The 20,687-nt window shown below is 33.2% G+C and overlaps 1 protein-coding gene across 1 annotated transcript; it reads right to left on the bottom strand.

Moving 5' to 3' along the window:
- Positions 1 to 5,690: 5,690 nt before the first annotated feature.
- On the bottom strand, positions 5,691 to 20,357 carry LOC130625577 (POC1 centriolar protein homolog A-like). The gene is made up of 17 exons (XM_057440683.1): positions 20,261 to 20,357; positions 17,020 to 17,104; positions 16,767 to 16,846; positions 16,010 to 16,101; positions 15,761 to 15,869; positions 15,042 to 15,112; positions 14,347 to 14,454; positions 12,924 to 12,996; positions 11,783 to 11,825; positions 11,307 to 11,389; positions 10,913 to 10,963; positions 10,461 to 10,529; positions 10,287 to 10,332; positions 9,607 to 9,710; positions 8,967 to 9,053; positions 7,671 to 7,826; positions 5,691 to 6,965 (listed from the first exon to the last, which is right to left on the bottom strand). Exons 1-17 carry the CDS (start codon positions 20,273 to 20,275, stop codon positions 6,864 to 6,866), a joined length of 1,374 nt encoding a protein of 457 aa, XP_057296666.1. The 5' UTR covers positions 20,276 to 20,357; the 3' UTR covers positions 5,691 to 6,863.
- Between the last annotated feature and the right edge of the window lie 330 nt (positions 20,358 to 20,687).

Raw genomic sequence — 20,687 nt, 5'->3', positions numbered from 1 at the left:
TTTTCAACAACAGAATGCTCCCCTCAAATCTGCTATTTAATAAACTTGGTATTATGAAATTCTGTGACTTGATTTACTTTGAAAATGTAATATTTCTTCACAATTTGTATCATGAAAATCTCCCTGAAACGCTTCTTATTACTTTCATTATTGACTTCACTCACTCTCATAGCACTCGTGGTTCTGCTTTTGGATTAATAAATCTCTCCACTGTCTCCACTAAATCATTTCCCTCAAACTTAATTCAATACCAGCGCATTTCTTCCTAGAATTTTTGACAAGGTTTCCTCCTCCCTAAACAATTTCTCTCTCTCACCACTAGGCACTTAAATTATATCTAACAAAAATTTTTCCTCTCATTGTATAGCTGAAGTCACCTATATTTTGTATTTGGAATCATGATATATATATTCTCTTTTTCATTTTATTTTTATATTTTATTTTTCTATGATTGTTTACTTTTATTCTTGTTATTTTTGTTATCTTCTTGTACTGAAGTGTGGCCATTATCTTGCCATAGCTCCCAAGCTACTTATGGTGGCCCCCCTCCCTACAATAATAACACTAGTAATAATAATATATTAATATGAAATAATAGTATTTTCTCTTGTTTTAATTTTCTTAGCTTGACTCATATGTAGTTATTACTATTAAATAAATAAATTTACTAGTCGTTAGCCCGTGAAAAAATCCACGTGTTTGCCCTTCCTTTCAATTTACCCGTCGCAACAAAGTGGATAAAAATATATTGCATTTGGTATTCGTGTTTCCGCAACATCATTTTCTAACTCAGCGGGGGTCCGCGCAGAGACAGAAAGACGGAATAAGGCTATTATAACAGAGATTCATTCACTACGCAGGGTCTTCTGGCTGTGGGCAAACACTCGCTTTTGTAAGAGAAATTGAATTTGTGTGAATTGCAATAACGCGTGTAGATGATGTGCATATTTTACATGCCTAATCATAGCTACATCACAAATTTCGAAGGATACACCCTATCTTTTATTTTCAGGAGGCTTCGATGGGATGTCCTGGAGTATTTAATGGTTACTTCGAGCTATGCAGACCCAATTAGGGTCCGCGCTCTGCCAGACAACTCCTTGCAGCATACAACGGCCCACACAGTGCGCCATCAACCTCGTCCAAGGACTTTTTAGGCTTTTTATATTTGAACGGCTTCTGAACACTCTTTTTACTCGGGATCTAATCAAGCAATATGTAATCTGTATCTATCACGCATCATGAGTCACAACGATCATTTGGGTTTGCTTTATTTACTAATGAAAATATTTAAACCATGTATGGGCCATTACCACGGAGAGTTAGTGATTAGTTCGTGCTAGGACTGGGCTGAAAACTCTGATGATGGTAGCAATCAACTGACACTCATTATTCAGTTAGTTTTGTTTACAAAACACAAACCACAAATTACGAATAAAAAAACCCCTGTATTGGTAGATGACCAGAGTGAACTATAACAACAAGTTCGTTATACAATTAGCGAGTAGAGTTATACAATTAGCGAGTTGGGTTTTACAATTAGTGAGTGGAGTTATACAATTAGCTAGTGGAGTTATACAATTAGCGAGTGGAGTTATACAATTAGTGAGTGGAGTTATACAATTAGTGAGTGGAGTTATACAATTAGTGAGTGGAGTTATACAATTAGTGAGTGGAGTTATACAATTAGTGAGTGGAGTTATACAATTAGTGAGTGGAGTTATACAATTAGGGAGTGGAGTTATACAATTAGTGAGTGGAGTTATACAATTAGCGAGTGGAGTTATGCAATTAGTGAGTGGAGTTATGCAATTAGTGAGTGGAGTCATCCAATTAGCTAGTGGAGTTATACAATTAGTGAGTGGAGTCATACAATTAGTGAGTGAAGATATACAATTAGTGAGTGGAGTTATACAATTAGTGAGTGGAGTTATACAATTAGTGAGTGGAGTTATACAATTAGTGAGTAGAGTTATACAATTAGTGAGTGGAGTTATACAATTAGTGAGTGGAGTTATACAATTAGCGAGTGGAGTCATCCAATTAGCTAGTGGAGTTATACAATTAGTGAGTGGAGTCATACAATTAGTGAGTGAAGATATACAATTAGTGAGTGGAGTTATACAATTAGTGAGTGGAGTTATACAATTAGTGAGTGGAGTTATACAATTAGTGAGTGGAGTTATACAATTAGTGAGTGGAGTTATACAATTAGTGAGTGGAGTTATACAATTAGTGAGTGGAGTTATACAATTAGTGAGTGGAGTTATGCAATTATACAAGTAGCGAGTGGAGTTATACAATTAGTGAGTGGAGTTATACAATTAGTGAGTGGAGTTATACAATTAGTGAGTGGAGTCATACAATTAGTGAGTGAAGATATACAATTAGTGAGTGGAGTTATACAATTAGGGAGTGGAGTTATACAATTAGCGAGTGGAGTTATACAATTAGTGAGTGGAGTTATACAATTAGTGAGTGGAGTTATACAATTAGTGAGTGGAGTTATACAATTAGCGAGTGGAGTTATACAATTAGCGAGTGGAGTTATGCAATTAGTGAGTGGAGTTATACAATTAGCGAGTGGAGTTATACAATTAGTGAGTGGAGTTATACAATTAGCGAGTGGAGTTATACAATTAGTGAGTGGAGTTATACAATTAGCGAGTGGAGTTATACAATTAGGGAGTGGAGTTATACAATTAGCGAGTGGAGTTATACAATTAGCGAGTGGAGTTATGCAATTAGCGAGTGGAGTTATACAATTAGCGAGTGGAGTTATACAATAAGCGAGTGGAGTTATACAATTAGCGAGTGGAGTTATGCAATTAGCGAGTGGAGTTATGCAATTAGCGAGTGGAGTTATGCAATTAGCGAGTGGAGTTATACAATTAGTAAGTGGAGTCATATTCGGTATCCTGCTCTGTGGAGTAATCTTCGGTATTTGTATGTATTTACAATTCCTAATATACTCAATACTATATAATTAATACACAACTCAGATACGTGTACATTACAAAAATTATAATTTTTTAATTGATATATTGTAGTGAAATTGAAGTTGCCTAAACTTGGACAAAGACAGGCAAAAGGTATTCTGTTCAAAGCCGCTATGATTTTGCACCATAGCGGAGTAACATTGTAACAATAAATACATTTACATATTCATCTGTTCCATAGAATCAATGGTAGCAAATGCGTTGCCGTCGCACACAATTACATTCTGTGAAATTCTCTAAATTTCTTTTAATCCCCCAAAATCATTTTACGGTCATATATGAACAAATGTTCTGGAAACAAGTTTGCTTAAGTCGAATAAAATAGAATGGCAAGATCGAATACAATAGAAGGAAAATAACAAAGTACGTGAGAGTCACGTACGAATAGAAGAAATATATTAAAGTACGGTCCAGTATGAATAGCCACTGCAAGAAGAAGGGGAGGACCCAAAAGTGTTTCATTTAATGTTTGAGTTTGAGGTGAAAGATGATCCAAGTGTTTGAAAGACAAGATGACCATGAATTACACATGGGTGACAATCACTTGCAAACGCCCGCAATGCATATATATAATAGGTAAAAGGGCGGGTTCGGGCGTCTTTTCAAAAAATTTGCTGTATTTTTATGATAGCTCCTGCATTATAAATTTTGGCGAAACAGGGCTTTCATTCTTATTGAATTGGTGATAAAGACACACAATTCTTAAAGTAAACGAAGTTGTGCGAAATATATTTTTCAGGCAAATTTCACCAACTATATACCAAACTCTGTGCCGTCAACAGAATTTGTTCGTGATAGATACCATTCTTAGCATGTCTGCCATTATGCTTTTTATCAAAGTTATGTGCAAAGCTTTTGAGATACAAGAATCGATGTCATACCATAAACAAACAATGACGCGCTAGAAAGGGGTTATTTGGTTCATAATCTTGTACCCAGGGTCCCTTTTTCGACTATGCGACTATTATTATGCGACTGCGTGAACTTTTTTTGTGCCCGCACGCATATCTAGAAAGCAAAAAAGATGTCTGGGATTAAGAACGGTTCAGTCCACGCTGTTCTTTTTTGCTGATAGATAAGTAGGTTGGCCTAAATATTTTGTTTTTTGACTTAATAACGTCTCCGTACGGCATTGTTGAAGTACTACGACTTCAAACACGCTATTATTTATAAGAAACACGCTTATAAGAAACCTGAGGCCTAAACTTTGAGAAAATTAAGCAACTTAGCTTAGTTCAGTTTCTCATGCTCCTATAGACTATGAACTATTACAGTGAGCTCTTTGCACTTTTTTTAATTGATCAAATAGCAGACAAAACTGGAACTATTAAGAAAAAAACAACCCTTCATTTCCAAAAGCGATATGATTATCAGAAAGTAATGCTCATACACTACTAACACAGCACAAGTATATATCACTTATGTACAAACAAAATTATTTGAACTTTAAACAAAGCTTGGTTGGATGTCCTGTACAGGGTTAATGACCTACTAACTTAAGAAACTATTAAGAAACTTTTAGCCTCAAAATCAATAAGAAACTTTAGCGTCAGTAGCCAAAACTGGTTTCTTATAAAAAAGCGTCTGCATCAAAGAATATGAAATTAATTATTAAATTGCGAACTTCGAAAACTTATGCATATAATACCCTGAAAATGAGATAAGTCCTTGAAGTACAAGTGTGAAAAGGGTTTAATTATGTATTAGAAGGGTCAGAATTTGAAGGACATATTATTATATATTTTATATTATTTTATATATACATGAAATTATTCAATCATGAATTACCAAACTATTCTTCCGTCGGAATGTCACGTGGTACAACTTTCAGTTGAGGTAAAAACTGACGTTTCGTGGTCAAATTCTCACAGGAGAAGTTTTGATTAAACAAGAACTACACAAGCATCTAAATTAAAGTAAAGCTAAACTAGCAGAACTCACGTAAAACTACACAATATGACAGGTTTGAAGTTAAGAAACAAAGATTCTGTAAAAAATTCACCCCCTATTTATGAAGAGGTGACTGCGTAAACGGCGTGTTTTCCCTCAAAGGATATTGGCTACGCTGGAAAATACGGACCTGTAATTGGTTTAAAAGTATGACGTGACATTTGCCGGTCGGGAGAATACACCAAACTTACAAGTGATAGACATAGACGCGTTGTTCTAATTAGTATTGGAGAACAAATATTTTCAGTTCCTTAATGATACCTGAGGAACTACCATATGCATCATTATTTCTCGGTTTATTTAAAGAACAAAAACATTCTCAATGAGTTTTCTGACCTCATCACTATCTATTTTTAGATTCCTGGATGATATGTTTTTCGTTTCGGAGCACGGGAAGAGCGAACAAATTCACCTATCAATATGTACGAAATTAAATATTGAATTTGAAAATAAATGAGAATAAATTATGAAGCTAACAAGCAGGATAAGATGTGAACTAACTATACAACCTGGTCCCCAGGTCTTGTTAGACATTTATACAAGACGAGGTTGCTGGCTATATACTAGCACTCCTTGGCCACGACGTTATTTTTTTGCTTTTTTTTATATTTTTTTCCTTATGGCACGCCTTGGTGTTTCTACGAAGTGTTTCAAGATTAAACGTTTAACACCGCGTCACCTAGTTAGTCCTATACAAATTGTTCGATCTGGTACAAAAGCTTGGAAAAGACAACACACAAGTCAAATAAATTTAAATATTCCGATGTGTTAAAAATATATACAATGAAAACTGAGCTACGAAAAGCCTTTCCTTCATTTTCCCTTGGAATGCTGTTTCATGGAACTTTCACAACCCTGTTCCCATGGGTATGTCTCTTTTTTACCCGGGTATATAAAAACATAGAAACGAGGTTAAAATAAGAGTTCTGTATATATCTTTTTTAGTTTCATCAAGCACTACAATTCTTCTGTAATGCATCACTCTTTTTTGAGCACCATCGCAAAAGCAAAATTAAGGAAAGGTTAATTTTGCTCAAACAACACTTTCGATAATAATAATATAATATTTAAATTGCGATCAAATTAAACACCATAATATAACAGATATGAATGAACTGTTCACGAACGCTGTCTCTAAACCCAAAGAAGTTCTCTTTTTAACGACTTAGCAACATTGATGTAAAGTGGTGAGCTTAAATGTTGGTATTGTCTAACCGTCCAAGCATGTTGACATTGGGCGAACACACACAATGTTTATCAGTAAATTAAGCTTAGAAAAAACGAAGCAACTACATGCTTTTCTTAAGCATGACATTTATAAGCATTCGTAGGCTTAAATTTACTTTTCTGTTTTATCAAGAAAATCTTCACTATAAATATATTTTTTCCTATGAAGACATTTAGCATATTCAGGCTCAGATTTGAGATTTTTTTAAGCATATTACAAGCATAGCCTTGATAAATTTCTTATGTAGCGAGACATACATTGAGTGAAATATATCTTGTAAAATCAGTGCATGTTTGAGCATTATAGATAATAACAAGATTTATTGACGTTCAAATATTCTAAAGTTGAGTATATCCCAGCCTGATTTTAATTGTTGACATTCTGATAAAATATTTTATAACACTTTGCAACACTTATATTTTAATGGCATGTCGAAAATGAAAAGAACTACCTGCTCGTTTCCTAAGCTTTTTTCACTCCTGGTGTTGTTCAAAAAGTAAGATGTTAAAAATATTAAACATTTTTCAATACTTTGCATACTTCGTACAACAGCAAGTGTTTACGTCACACATACGACAATTGATAAACAAATGCACTCACAAAACTGACGCTTCAAATAAAAATATATATTTATTCTACCAAGTCGAACAGCCGCTAGATTGGTTTATTTGGAAAGGGACCTTCTGCTAGCTAGGCTTAATTTGTAGAGAAACTTTCTGTTGGTTATCTAAGCATTCCCTCAGCTTGTTTTCGCACATTGTCAGTCGTTGCTCCAATATGGAAACAGTCTAAAGTAGATAGTAATACTTTTCATAAGTAAACAACAAACAAAACAACAGCACGCACAGCGACAAAAAAATAACAATACATTAGATCAAACAACAAATAACATAACAGCACCCACAACGACAACAACAATAACAACAGCACGCACAACGACGACAACAATAACAACAGCACGCACAGCGACAACAATACCAACTGCAGCACGCACAACGACAACAATAACAACTGCAGCACGCACAGCGACAACAATACCAACTGCAGCACGCACAGCGACAACAATACCAACTGCAGCACGCACAACGACAACAATAACAACTGCAGCACGCACAGCAACAACAATACCAACTGCAGCACGCACAGCGACAACAATACCAACTGCAGCACGCACAACGACAACAATAACAACTGCAGCAGGCACAGCAACAACAATACCAACTGCAGCACGCACAGCGACAACAATACCAACTGCAGCACGCACAACGACAACAATAACAACTGCAGCACGCACAACGACAACAATACCAACTGCACCAGAGTAAACAACAACAACAACAACACGCACAAAGACGACAACAACTACAACAGCATGCACAACGATAGCAACAACAACAACAGAGTAAGCAACCCTACCCCCAGCCACGACCATGATGACGACAACAGCCACAACAACAACAATATTTACAACACAGGAACAAAAATAACACTACCTGCGTTATAACATCTAGTTGGCCAACTATGTGCTCTAAAGTTTCTGCTAATTGTGGTGGAATATCACGTCGTTCAAGAGGTGTTGTGGTGGGATGAGCAATTACGGGTTCTTCAGCATCAACACTTATTAAATTAGAATAGTCTCTTCCATGTGGCTAAAGAAAGGAAGATTCTTTTGATGCATGAATAGCAGCATGAAAAGCTAGACATTTAAAGTTGATAGGCACACACGCCGAATTAATTTATCGCGAAAAATTTTAATTTCACTCATTTGTGAAAAAAAATCATTTTTTTATTTTTTCTAATTACTATTGGCAACATACCCATAGAAAAAAAAATATGATGGACAAACAAATACTACTTTGTTGCCATAGATACACAGATGCTACAATAGAGAAAATTGCTGTGTCCTGTTTTTAAACACATCTGTCTCTAAAAAAAAACAAGTCAAATTGACTTCCTATTCGCAGTTGCTGCTGGCAAGATCACAGTCTTACTGTGCTTTCTTACTTTGTTTCTGTGGGCTTTCATTCCGTTAGTTGTTCGCTAGAATTTCACAGAACACTTTAGATTAGCAAAACAAAAACAAAATTGAATCTCATTGTATAAAAGTGTTTTCACAGAATAAACTTTCGGAACAATATTACAGTCGACACTTGATATCTCGATTACCCGTTAACTTTCGCTATCTCGAACTTTTTTTCCCGGTCCCTTCAGTCATTGCAATCTGTTGTAGGCAAATTACGTTCTATATCACTAACTCCGTTATCTGGAACTTTCGCTTTAGCAAAATATTTTTTCAGTCCCTTTTTGAGAATTGATCTTCTCTTACACACAATTAGAATTAAACCAAAGAATATAATTTAATTTAATTTTAAATGTTTTTAAGAAATCTTTCACTGTCTCTACTCGAGATACAACAGTTAAAACACATTTTTTTTAATTTCTCTCAAAATAACAGAAAAAGAGAAAAACAATAATGATAAAAGGAACAATACTTTCCCAGACAAATATTGTTAAAGATGAGGCATGAAAATCTTATACAAAATACATGATTACAAGCAAATTATGCAAGCAAATTATACCTTTCCAAGTATACAGTTAACAAGCACGAGTAAGCAAAATATAAGCCTGCAAAAGAGAGAAACCTATGCTAAAAATTTTGTGTTGTTGATATAAAAGCTTGTATGTGATTTATCTGTCACTTGAACCAAGATTTGCATTATGTGACTTACTCGCAGTGGGTTTCATACATATGAAGTTTGGAAGGCTGGAAGTAAAGAGACAACTTTTACCTGTGGAATGGAGAAAAGTGCTGGTCCAACATTCATCACGTCAGTATCTTTAGAGTCCATATCAGACGGCTGAGTAAATGCATTTATCTGGCAGGAAAAGAAGAGAAAGCAGTAATAACCAAGACAGATTTTCCTTTTTTATATAAACAATTGAAATTTAAAATGAGGCCTAAGGATGCTTATGAAAAATATGCCTAGGTTACGCTTAATGGTAAAAAGATTTATTGGAATATGCTTATGAAAAACACATAATCAGGCTCAAAATATGCTTATTTGAAAAAAATATTGCATTAGCATTTCAAACATCAGTAATTACAACTAAATCTCACGGCATACTGGTTATAGAGACATAAAGTAGAAAAAGAGAAACTGCTCACGAAACAAAAAATATAAAAACTTGACCAAATTTAAGCTTATGGTAGTTCATACACATACTTTTATGTAACTAACATATAAATAGCAAGTGAAAGCCACAGATAAATCACGAAACATGCACAAATTGTAAATACAAATTGGTCAATAAATTTTCCTATATAATTCTTTTGCGAAATTCAACCTAATTTTCTCTATATATTGAGTGTCTGCATAAAGACCACCTCTGACATTCTGTGGATTTTCTATTAACACAACAAACACATACATCTCGCGTCCTTGTTGGTGATGATTTGGGTGGGGTTCTTGGTGGTGGGTCATGCACATGTGAAGCTGATGGGGACGCTACTTTCTTCTTGTGTGAACGAAGAACTAAAAGAAAAATAGATACACCTTCCACTATTTTGAATTATTAACAAAGCTATACCAGCAAAGGTAGCTAAAATTTAAAATCTTAACGGTCTTTTTTATTTAAATTTTCACTTTCATGATTTTCAATTTCGTGCACATCTCATTTTTATACAGTTATACAAAGTTAATGCAGTCTAAGATGAGTAGAGATCAAGAAAGGGATAAATAGGTTCAATATGGGCTACAATGATTTAAAGTTTGGTATTCAGTTATTCTAAATAAGGCGTCTAAGAAATGAAAGTATTATAAAATAATGTTGGATAGGGATAGTAATTTAATACCCACAGAAGAATATATTAGAACTATCGCCAGAATATTACGAATTGGTTCACGCTCTTTTAGCACACATATACAACTGGTTACACGTTTTTTTCTCCGAAAATATTTTTGTTTTGTTTTCTAGTTGAAGTACGCATTGGTTCACGCTCTTTTAGCACACATATACAACTGGTTACACGTTTTTTTTCTCCGAAAATAAAGCAAAAGAAAAGAAATAAAGCAGAATGAAAACGTGTCAACATCTAACATAAAACATACCTTCGGTGTAGTCGATTGAATCAAAGTTTGTCTTCCAAACCATAACCTGAAGAGAAACACAATAAATATCAATTAGGACTGGTGTTCGACTCATCAAGTGAAGCTATAATAATTTCTTACATTCTAACGAAACATTAAAATGACTATTTTCTTGAATAACAGAAAAAACGTTACCTGCTCATCAGCACTACCAGACGCAAAAAATTCTCCATTTCGTGAGAACTTCACACAAGTTGCAGCACTCTACACAAAAGACGTTAAATGGCGTTTTCAAGTTTTAGTAAAAAAAGCTGTTAATACCACCTCTGTTTAAGAGGTGGTATTAACAACCATTTAGCAACCATTTTTTATATGTAAATCAACTTCGAGAGCTAATAACTTTTACTCCCTTCGAAATATTTTTTAGTCATTTTGACACCCAGTATGTAAGACTAAATATGGCTCTTTAACATAAAAAGATTCAACATACATCATCTGTAATAATACTAGTTAACTATTACTTTCTAATTAAGAACAAGGTGAAATTATTTCTTCGTGTGTAGAAGCGTCAGAACTCTTCCATTTGCAAACCAAATTATTCCAATTATTAGCTTTTTTAAACAGCCATTTAGAAAACTCTTTCCTACCTGATGTCCATGAAGAGTGTAAAACAACCGTCCTTCCATCAAATCTAAAATCTTCATAAGAAAAAAGATATTTAAATTATTTTTTATATGCTTTGTTAAGGATAAATAATGTGTTTCATGGAAAAGCTGGTAAAGTCAGGTATTGCATAGAGATTCAGAGGAAAACCAGTATAAACAATTTGGTTCAGTGAATTATTGTACATAATTTCTGCTAGTTCTCCATCATAGTTGCTGCAAAAGTCACTGTGATAATCTCTTCAATACCTAAGTTTGTGTCAGTTAAACTAACATGCATCTTAAAATGCATATAGTCAATACAAAGGTCTGTGAAAAGAAATATTCAAATATTAAAGAAAAGTAAAATATAGGATACAGTAACATGAAGGAATTTTACCTTCAGCGTGGTATCAGCTGATGCAGTTACCAGGTAATTACCGCTGGGATGAAACGATAAAGAATTTACAGCTCCACCATGCACTAATAAAAATATAGATCATGATATCTGATAAACTATAGCTTGCAACATAAAAAGAAAAGATTTTGAACAACTTTAATTTTATGAATGGCGGCTTATTAAGAGAGGACAAATATGACACTAAACAAAAACATTTCATTTGTATTAAAACTCTCTACAACAAACTATCCCATGTACAAAAACATCTTCAAGAGAATGGGCTTGATAATGCGAGGCATACCAAAGTTGTTTAGATTCACCATTGACCGACTTGACTAACTCCTCGTGCAACACGCACGTTCACTGTGTACTTGTCAAAATGGCCTTTTTGTTGTAACTTTCTTAGTAACCTCTTTTTTCAAATATATTGCAAAAATCAAACCAGTTTTTTTGGTAAAATTTTTAGGAGCACAAACCTTGATAGTGCTGCAACAGTTTATTCATTCGGATATCCCAAACCTAAACAAAGTAACATATGTAATCAATATCGTTATTATTCTCGACTGTTCTGTGCTAAAATTTCTCTGCAGAAAATCTGCACTTATCTCTTGTCAAATCTTTCTTAGTTTACCTCTGGGCTTTGTTACAGGAATTATCAAATCTCTGCACTTTTTTGCCTAATTATCCTCCCTTTTTTTTTTCAGTTTCTCAACCAACTTTCAAGCCATGCATAGCTGCAACCCCGAACATTATACATTGGCAAAAAGGGGAGAAATGTCAAAGATCAAAACCACAAGCAATTAAGAATGTCGTCTCTATCTACGTAACATGCACTGCCAACTTGTCAATGTTCACTTGTCAATGTTCACAACAGACTTGAAACTTAGGATCTTAGGAATTTTAGGGTGAAAATCTTAAAGGGTGCTAATTTTTACCGATGTCGGTACGTCCCAATTCCACCATATCTTGAACTTTTCCTAGAGGCGGAGTGGATTGTTCTATAATACAGGCTTTGTGAAAGGTCCAGCTGGCACAATCTCGATGTAAGTCACACAGCCTTCACCACTGCAAAAGTAGCACTTTTGCAGCCTACCGACTGCAGAGGCACTGGCTAAGAAATGGTGTTTGTACGAAAGAGCTGAGAAACAGACAATTTTCGATACATTATTTCCAGGGTTGTAGCTTGCTTTTTGACTAATCTGAACTGTTTCTGGTTCTCAGACTATTCGCATACATCCAAATAACCATTTTCACAATAAAAAAATTGAACACCTTAGGTTTATACAGCCTGGTACATTTATAGCATAAATCTTAAATATTTGTTAAACGTGATGGAGCTTTCAATTTTTCGAAAATCTTTATCAGAAAAATTTTAAAAAAACTCAAAGATTTTTTGGTTTCCACAAAGTTAAAAGTAATCATCCATCACCTGCGTAATTATAGTGAAATGATAAACACCTTGTAGTTACAGTAAAGTAGTTTCAAAAGTTAGTGAACATTAGAAATTTAAAACTCAAGAAACCGAGATAATTTCGTAAAGTTACATCTACCCAGAGGTGATATCTTTGGCAGAAAAGTGAAATGCATCTAAGTCAATCTGTTGACAAAAATTTATACCTTGACAGTATTATCACTTCCACCAGCAGCAATACATGTCCCACTTGGATGAAAATCAACATGGTTGACAAATCTAGAATCAAAACAAAGAAATATAGTTTGGTCTGACATATTTAAAAAAGTTAAAATGAAGTTTATGTCCAATCTCGGTGATGCGACTATAAACTGTTGAAAAAGTTTATGACCCAGCCAAAATTCAGTTATAATTTTAATGGGGAAGTGAGGGGGTGTGGTTGGTGGTCCCAAATTTTATTTTTCTGCAAAGGTCAATCATGGTTTTCATGCAAAATATTACCATAGGGATTTATAGAAAAAGTAAAAAGGAGAATGTGAAATGTTGATAAGATGATAAGGTATCATTATCCATATTTTTTTTGTTTCTGAAAATACTCCAGAACAGCAGAAATTCACCTACAAGTAGCATATTCTATTTATATTACTGGCTTCCATCACATTTAACTACACGTTGCAGACGATAAAGAATATAGAAAACTAAGTTCAGCCAATTAAAGCAGCGCTAAGCAAGAGTGGACACGCTTGTTCTGCTGCTGAATGCAAGCTTTTAAACGCAACCATTTGAAAACCTTGACAGAAATTTCCACAGACGTGTCATGACTCCAGAGACGTTACTGCTAAACTCACTAAAAATTCTATCAACCAGCACATTTTGTGATCCAATGAATAAAAAATAAAATCTTCAATACAAAGGCACAAGGAACTGTTTCACGAATAAAAAACCTTGCTGAGTTGCAAGTCATATTCAGTGATGCTCCTTCAATGGAATGAGTTAGCTGACCACTATTCCAATCAGCAAATCAAATCGTAAATTTACTAGCGATCAATTTCGGGCCAAATGTGATTAAGATATATCGTTGGCCAATTCCTATTTTGCCTACAAAATGTCTGTGTGATAAGCGTTGCGTAAAAAGTAATAAGTTTGCTTAGAGGTCTCTGCAAGAGGACTTTATATAAAAGACATTTTTCAAGGTAATTGACCCAAAATGCTAAAAAGTAATCAAACTGAAGCCCTAAGCAATGTTATGCCAACAACAAGGTGGAGAAAAACAAAAAGTGTTAAATGGGAGACTGATGAAACGATATTGTTCTTTTTATGTTCTTATTTAAAAACTATTTATTTAAAATACACCCAACCCATACCACCCTCTCCCCAGTTTGCCACATCACTGAAATTAGTGCAAATTGATCCTTTCATTACCTGCTAATTTTTTACTAAGATATAAAGCACTTTCAAGACAACAATCTTTTTTTTATACCTGGTTAGATAGCAAACGAGAATATACAAAATGCCCTTAATGACTATACTGATATTATGTTGAGGAAAAATTAAAAAAAGGATCAACACAGGTAAAAGATGATGTATCAAATTATACACAGTACAACAAGCACGGTGGAAACAACTCACCCTCCATACTCATAAAATGTATGTGTGCATTCTTTTGACGTTCGATCCCATAGTTTGATCGTTTTATCATCACTGGCTGAAACTATGAGTCGACCATCAGGCGAAAACCTGAAATTAAGCAAATATATAAAGAAAGATTAAAAGTTATCAATAATGGTGCAAATGTGGCAGAAAATAAAAACAATAGAAGCCCAGTTACCAATTTTTAATGATTCACATCTGAAGTAATAATACTAATCGGTGGCCAGTGGAAAAATTTACAGGTTTGTCCGCCTTTTTATACCGCCTTTCACTACTTGCAATACCATTTTGTGTGACAGACAGACGCATACAGGTGTTATAATATAGATACTACATGTTAACATATATTACATGATAGAAAAACACAGATTGGTTCAAAAGCAGCATATTTTGCGAATCTCATAAATGAATAAGAAAATAATTTAAGGTTTATTAAGTAGATGGACTATAAGCTGTCTTATGACATCGAACAGACCAACTCTGGGCAGAATAAGTTAATTTTCCACAGCCTTGTGATTCCTTTAACACTTTTAATAAAAAAGTCTTATAAACTACATAAAAATAGCTTTTTTGTTTGTCCTTTTTTCTCTACAAAACACAAAATCTCCCTGGATATTTTAGATAATCATAGCAGAGAATGTTTTAAAATATTTATATTTGAATAATAGATTCACCTTGCACAGCGTACCCAATTCATATGACCAGTCAGTGAGAATTGAAACTTTTGCCTGTGAACAGTCCATAACTAAAAAGACAGATACTGCATACTAAAAACAGAAACCCTAAAATTAACCTTATTATATAAATTCTCAATTAAGCGCGTACTTTCGCAAAAGCACACCTCTCAAATACACCTAGCCTCTTTTGCATTTTTTATAAGCACCCAGGGGAAGTTATTTGAATATATTACTGGAGCCAAAAAAAGGTGTTTTTAAGTATTATTTTTAAGTATTATAAATTAGATTGGAAACAACAACTTTCTTTTTGAGACATTTTAAAATATTTGTCAAAATGCATGTCAAAATGTATGTCAAAATGTTTATACTATCTTTTGTTTACTGCAGTTCGCCATTATTTTATTGACATATAGGAAAGTTGACCATAAACATTTACGCTTAGAGACATGTTATTTATACCTGTTACATACTTCTGTTTCTATATTTTACGACCATTATAGTTTCTTAAAAAGGAAACTACAACATAACACAATTTTAAGCACCTGGTGCACTTCATAGAGCATTTTGCTACCAATAAACCTTACAAACACTTACATAACAATAAACATTTTAACCAGTTATCTTTTAGGAATGACTCAAAAATTCAAAATTGTGTGTCAAACATTAATTCAAGGTTTAAATTCTTATTATAAATAAATAAAAGATGTAATGCAAACCTTTATTGTTTTATCATCAGATGATGTCAAAAGGGAAAGTCCATCTCTTGAGAAGTCAACACTTCGGATTGTTGATGTGTGTCCTTTAAATACAGTACTTTCTCCTTTACTATGAAGATAAAAATGACATCAAACAAATTAATTATAATAAATATTCAGCAAAGACTACACGAGTTATACCTCATCAACTGAAATTTTAATGCCGAATTTTCATTGGTATGAACAAAGCATATACTTATATCTACTCACACGCTTGGTACCCACAGCCTAATTGTTTTATCCCTGGATCCTGATGCAATCAAATGTCCAGATGGAGAAAATGAAGCAGACGTTATAGCATCCTACCAGTAAGACAAAAACGTAAAATATATATATACTTTAAAACCAGATGCATAGCTACTTAAAACAGAACTGGAAAAAACTGATAAAAGAAAAAACAATTAATAGTAAAAAATATTGAAGGATAGAATGTAGCTCATAACACTTTACTTTCAAGAACTTTTTTTATTAAAAACTTTATTTCTTTTCTTCTTTTCTGTTCTTATATTAATTACGAAAATTAGTTGAATAAAAGCCACAATTAAGGAACTTCAGATCTACATTGTCTAAAAACGCAACTTGACATCTGACCAAAATCTATAGGAAAACTATTGTCGGCCAGCTAGTATGTCTAGAATAGTTCCTAGATAAATAGAATAAAGTATCTAGCTAAGATAAAAACGTTCCAACTTACAGTAGGTTTGCTTTGAAGGCAAAGTGAGTCCTTATATTGATTAAATTATGTATAAAAAAAACTTTAAGCTGGACCATAAAGGGAAAAAAATAACGTTTCTTTCATATCTATACGTTTCAGTATTTTCATGCCATGGTCACTGGCATAATAATGTATTTTTCAAAAAAAACATTAATTAAATTAAGAATACCTAGTATGTATTCACTTAGTTTTAGATGTTCAATATTATTTCAGCAGTAAACAATCAAAACAACAACAACAACAACAACAAACCTTATGTCCAACAAATCTGTAGGCTCTCATGTGTGGTTTAAAGTGGAACACCATTAATGATGAATCCATTGAACCACTAACTAAAAAAAATAAAATTGACACATTTCACACACATAAAAGTTACCTTTGGCCAATTCGATTTGTTATAGACGGATAACGCCAGATTCCATAACCATGGCACAGGTAACTGTGGTAACATAGAAAGTTCTAGTTTTACAAATTGACATTAAATGACAGTAAAAAAACATCAGACCTAGTTGCTTCATGTTGGGATTGAAATCTACACATGTCACTGCATCTCTGTGTCCTTTAAAATGTCGCTCCAAACTCGGGTCTTCCTATGGACAAGATATAAGCAGGTACATAAAACGTTCTTTTATAAAAATATATTCCAAATTTATAATTTACAAGGATTGATATGTATGTCATTATTGCGATTATTACATTTATCTTTTATTAAAATCATGCATAAAGTTGCAAAGTCTTATTAAACGCTTGTAGCCACGTGTTAGACAGAAATCTCAATATATAATATTTATAATCATTGTAAAAGTGCATATAAAATTTGCTATTTAGCATACACAAATAATATAATTAGGATTTGTAATAAGAAAAAGTCTTGTACAGGATTTTATCCTGTAAAAGCATTCCTACTATTTTAAAAAAGAAAACTTTTGGTGGGAGAACTGATTTTTGTATTTTGATAAAAGAAATATAAGAGTTAGAACAATGTTAGGATTTAAAAAAAATTAGGATATACAGTAGGTAAACACTTTTGCAAGTATAGTGACTTCTCAATAATTAATAGTCTCAATATATAAAGAAATAAACTTTACGTCTTTGGGACCCAGCAAAAATGGTCCACCCTGTACTAAATTATCCTCCTCCACTATTTTCAAATGTGCTTAATTTACCCAATCTTTTTAAGTGGACAACGCCTTTAATGCTACTTAGTTTGTTTCTTTTTGTCTTTCACACATTCGCTTAACCTTCTTATATCATTCCTTTCTAAACAGTCAAAATTGCCTTGCCTCACTGCCCATTTCTCACTTACGTATAACACTTCTTACACAGGCCTCATACACCCTAGCTCTTAAGTCAATTGACAAACTCCAAACATTTTCAAAGCAGAACCTCTCCTGCAAGTAAAACTTCTTCTTCTTCTCTACCCAACACATCCTAGTAACACAACCTTTCTGTAATCTCATTTTGGCAACTCTTGCATGCAAACTGAATGTTAGCCCTTAATCTTACTGCAATTCCACTGCACTTCCTATACCCACTGTTTTCAAGTCTGACCAAAAAAACTGAGTTACTATCAACCCATTTCCTTTAAACTCCACAAGCCCACTTTTTAACTGCAAAGTCACTTGGCTTTAATGTTACTAATCATCTTCTAGTTTGGCTGCATTCACTCACAACCCTTTCTCTTCCAGTCCCTTCTTTCCCTTTTCAAACATGCAGTCCTGAAACAAATTTAAATTTTGATATCTTCTGAAAATGTTTATGACTATAATATTATGATAGGCAGATTTGTAGAAAATTTTCAACTTATTACAATCTATTTGGTATTATACTCAAAATCATTGAAGTAAACTCTTGAAAATAAACAATGCTATTAATATTAGGAAAATTTTACAAAGTATTTATATTCTTTAATATCCATTTATCATGGTTTTCCCGATTCTAATAAAATATCTGTTTTGTCTGTTTTTGGGGTTTTAGCAGTAGTGAAAAAAATGGAAGATAACCATATATCACTAACAGGAAAATAAAATAGAATGCCAACATGTTGTCCAGAATCTTCTCAAATGCCAAATCAATAGGTAATGGTATTTTCCTTGATTTTAAATTGCTGATGTTGCAAACAAAAATGCTGATGTCAGTAAAAAAATGCCCTAATTTAATCCTATTGTCTTATACTACAATTGTGCTAAGCTTTATGTCATCAGGAACGCAGAGCAAAGTTATGGACAGTGGACACTTAATCCCTCCTCCCACCATATTTTTAAGGCCCCAAAAAGCCCATGTCAAATAGGTTTTATAAAACTAAAACAATAACATTTTCAAGCAGTCAGTGTTTCAATAACAGTGTGTTCAGTAACAACAAAGAGATTGAAGAAATAATCTAAAGTAGGATTATGATAAATGTTTGTAACAATATATACAGGCTTTTTCAGGAAGATTTTAGGCGTGCTATATATTGAGGTCTTTGTGAATTGCACAGATGGCATTTTAATAGTGTGGACAGAGGAAAGGTGCATGTAGTTTAATATTAAATTTTACGCAAGTATAACAATTTTAAATTCATTTAAATAGAAAGAGTTTGCTATATACCATGCCACAAAACTATTTCATCACAACAATTTTGGCATACCATAATTAAAACCATGATATAAAAAGCGCCTAAAATGAGCTTGTGCCTAGAGAAGATGTTCTTTATTTTGCTTATTTTGCAAATAATAAAGTAACATAGAATGTTAAGTAAAAAACAGTGAAAGTTAAATTAACTTGTTGCAAGCATAAATGTCCTGCAAGAGTTAATAACTGTACGTCTTTATGTGCGTAAAAATAGCATTAGACAAACGTGCATGTTAACTCATCTAGCATGCAAGAGACCTTGTGTGCAAAAAATCTTAACTCATAAAGTGCTGATTTTCATAGTGGAAGTGCGAAAACGCCTCACAACATATGTAAATACCAGTTGATAAGGTACTGAGATATAGTTGCATATAGATCTCTGTGTATTACTGTTCCTAAAAAACACTTTGTTGTATCAGGTAGTTAAGAATTGGGTTGATAGAACTAAGAAATATATGTTGTATATATTTTTTTTATCTAGAAAATGCTAAGAAAATTGCTTGTTCCTATTCACTGCTAGTATCTTTGGCTCACAGATGGTAAGTTGGATATTATAACATATTTAACAGAGAAGAAACTAAACAAATTAACTAAAGATTATTCAAAATCATTTTTTAAATAGAAAAAGAAGTAACAAAAATCATTTTAACGTAAAAAAAAGAAAGAAAATTCAGAATCAAAATGTGTAAAAAGTATAGTAGTAAATAAGCTACTACCATTTTATATTTTAAGAAAAAAACATTGTACATCAACATGCTTGAGAAAAATTTTTATGGAGGGTATATACATGTGGTCAATTTTTGTAAAGTGCATTAGGTACAACAATTTATCAACCCTGCACATTACAAAGCTTTACTGCAAAAAATGCATAGCAACCAGTTGGGACTGCTATTGACTACAAATCCTGTTCACGTCATCATTACAAATTATAACTCGTAACTTTCAACAACAAATTACAAAGATCAAACACAATAGCACCAACAAATTGTACAATGTACACTGCCAGAGTCAGGCCTACCTATACCATAGAAATATAAAACTTAGATTAAATACAGAAATTAGCACTGAAGATTAGAAAAAATAATATGAATAAAGGTATATATAATCAATATTCTGTCAAAATTCATACATACCAATGCTGAGGTCATATTTTGCAGAACATCAACGTCATTAAGCACTTGCAATTTTGTGTATAATATTCACTTTTATCCTATTAAAATCATAAAGAAATATTAATAACATATATTTTTAGGACAAAAGTAAAACATTATTGATATGAGAACTAATACTTTTGTAAAGATTTTTTAAAAGATATAATTGTTCATGGAAAAGTCAGGCTTGATAACATTCAGGGCTTCAAAAATTTGACATCTTGGTACATGCTTTTCTGGAGGCAAGGAGGGATTCTGCCCCATCTCCCCTACAGTTACTTTTTAATAACTTTTTTTGTTATGCTGCAGGGTAATATGATACTGAATTTTTATTTTATCAACAAGACATCTCCATACCAATTTTTTAGGTCAAATACCTTCAGGCCCTCAGGTATTGGTTAATACCTGA

Source organism: Hydractinia symbiolongicarpus, chromosome 14 (genome assembly GCF_029227915.1).
Source record: "Hydractinia symbiolongicarpus strain clone_291-10 chromosome 14, HSymV2.1, whole genome shotgun sequence".
NCBI lineage: Eukaryota > Metazoa > Cnidaria > Hydrozoa > Anthoathecata > Hydractiniidae > Hydractinia > Hydractinia symbiolongicarpus.
The sequence above is the reverse complement of the archived record's forward strand: the minus strand, read 5'-3'. Positions and strand labels throughout refer to the sequence as shown.

What these genes read in the sequence shown, in the direction of transcription:
- LOC130625577 (XM_057440683.1), bottom strand. An exon ending in CTGGTAGTGCTGATGAGCAG is followed by an intron (nt 10,333 to 10,460) that starts GTAACGTTTTTT and finishes GTTTCTCTTCAG; the next exon opens with GTTATGGTTTGGAAGACAAA. An exon ending in AACTAGATGTTATAACGCAG is followed by an intron (nt 6,966 to 7,670) that starts GTAGTGTTATTT and finishes TATCTACTTTAG; the next exon opens with ACTGTTTCCATATTGGAGCA.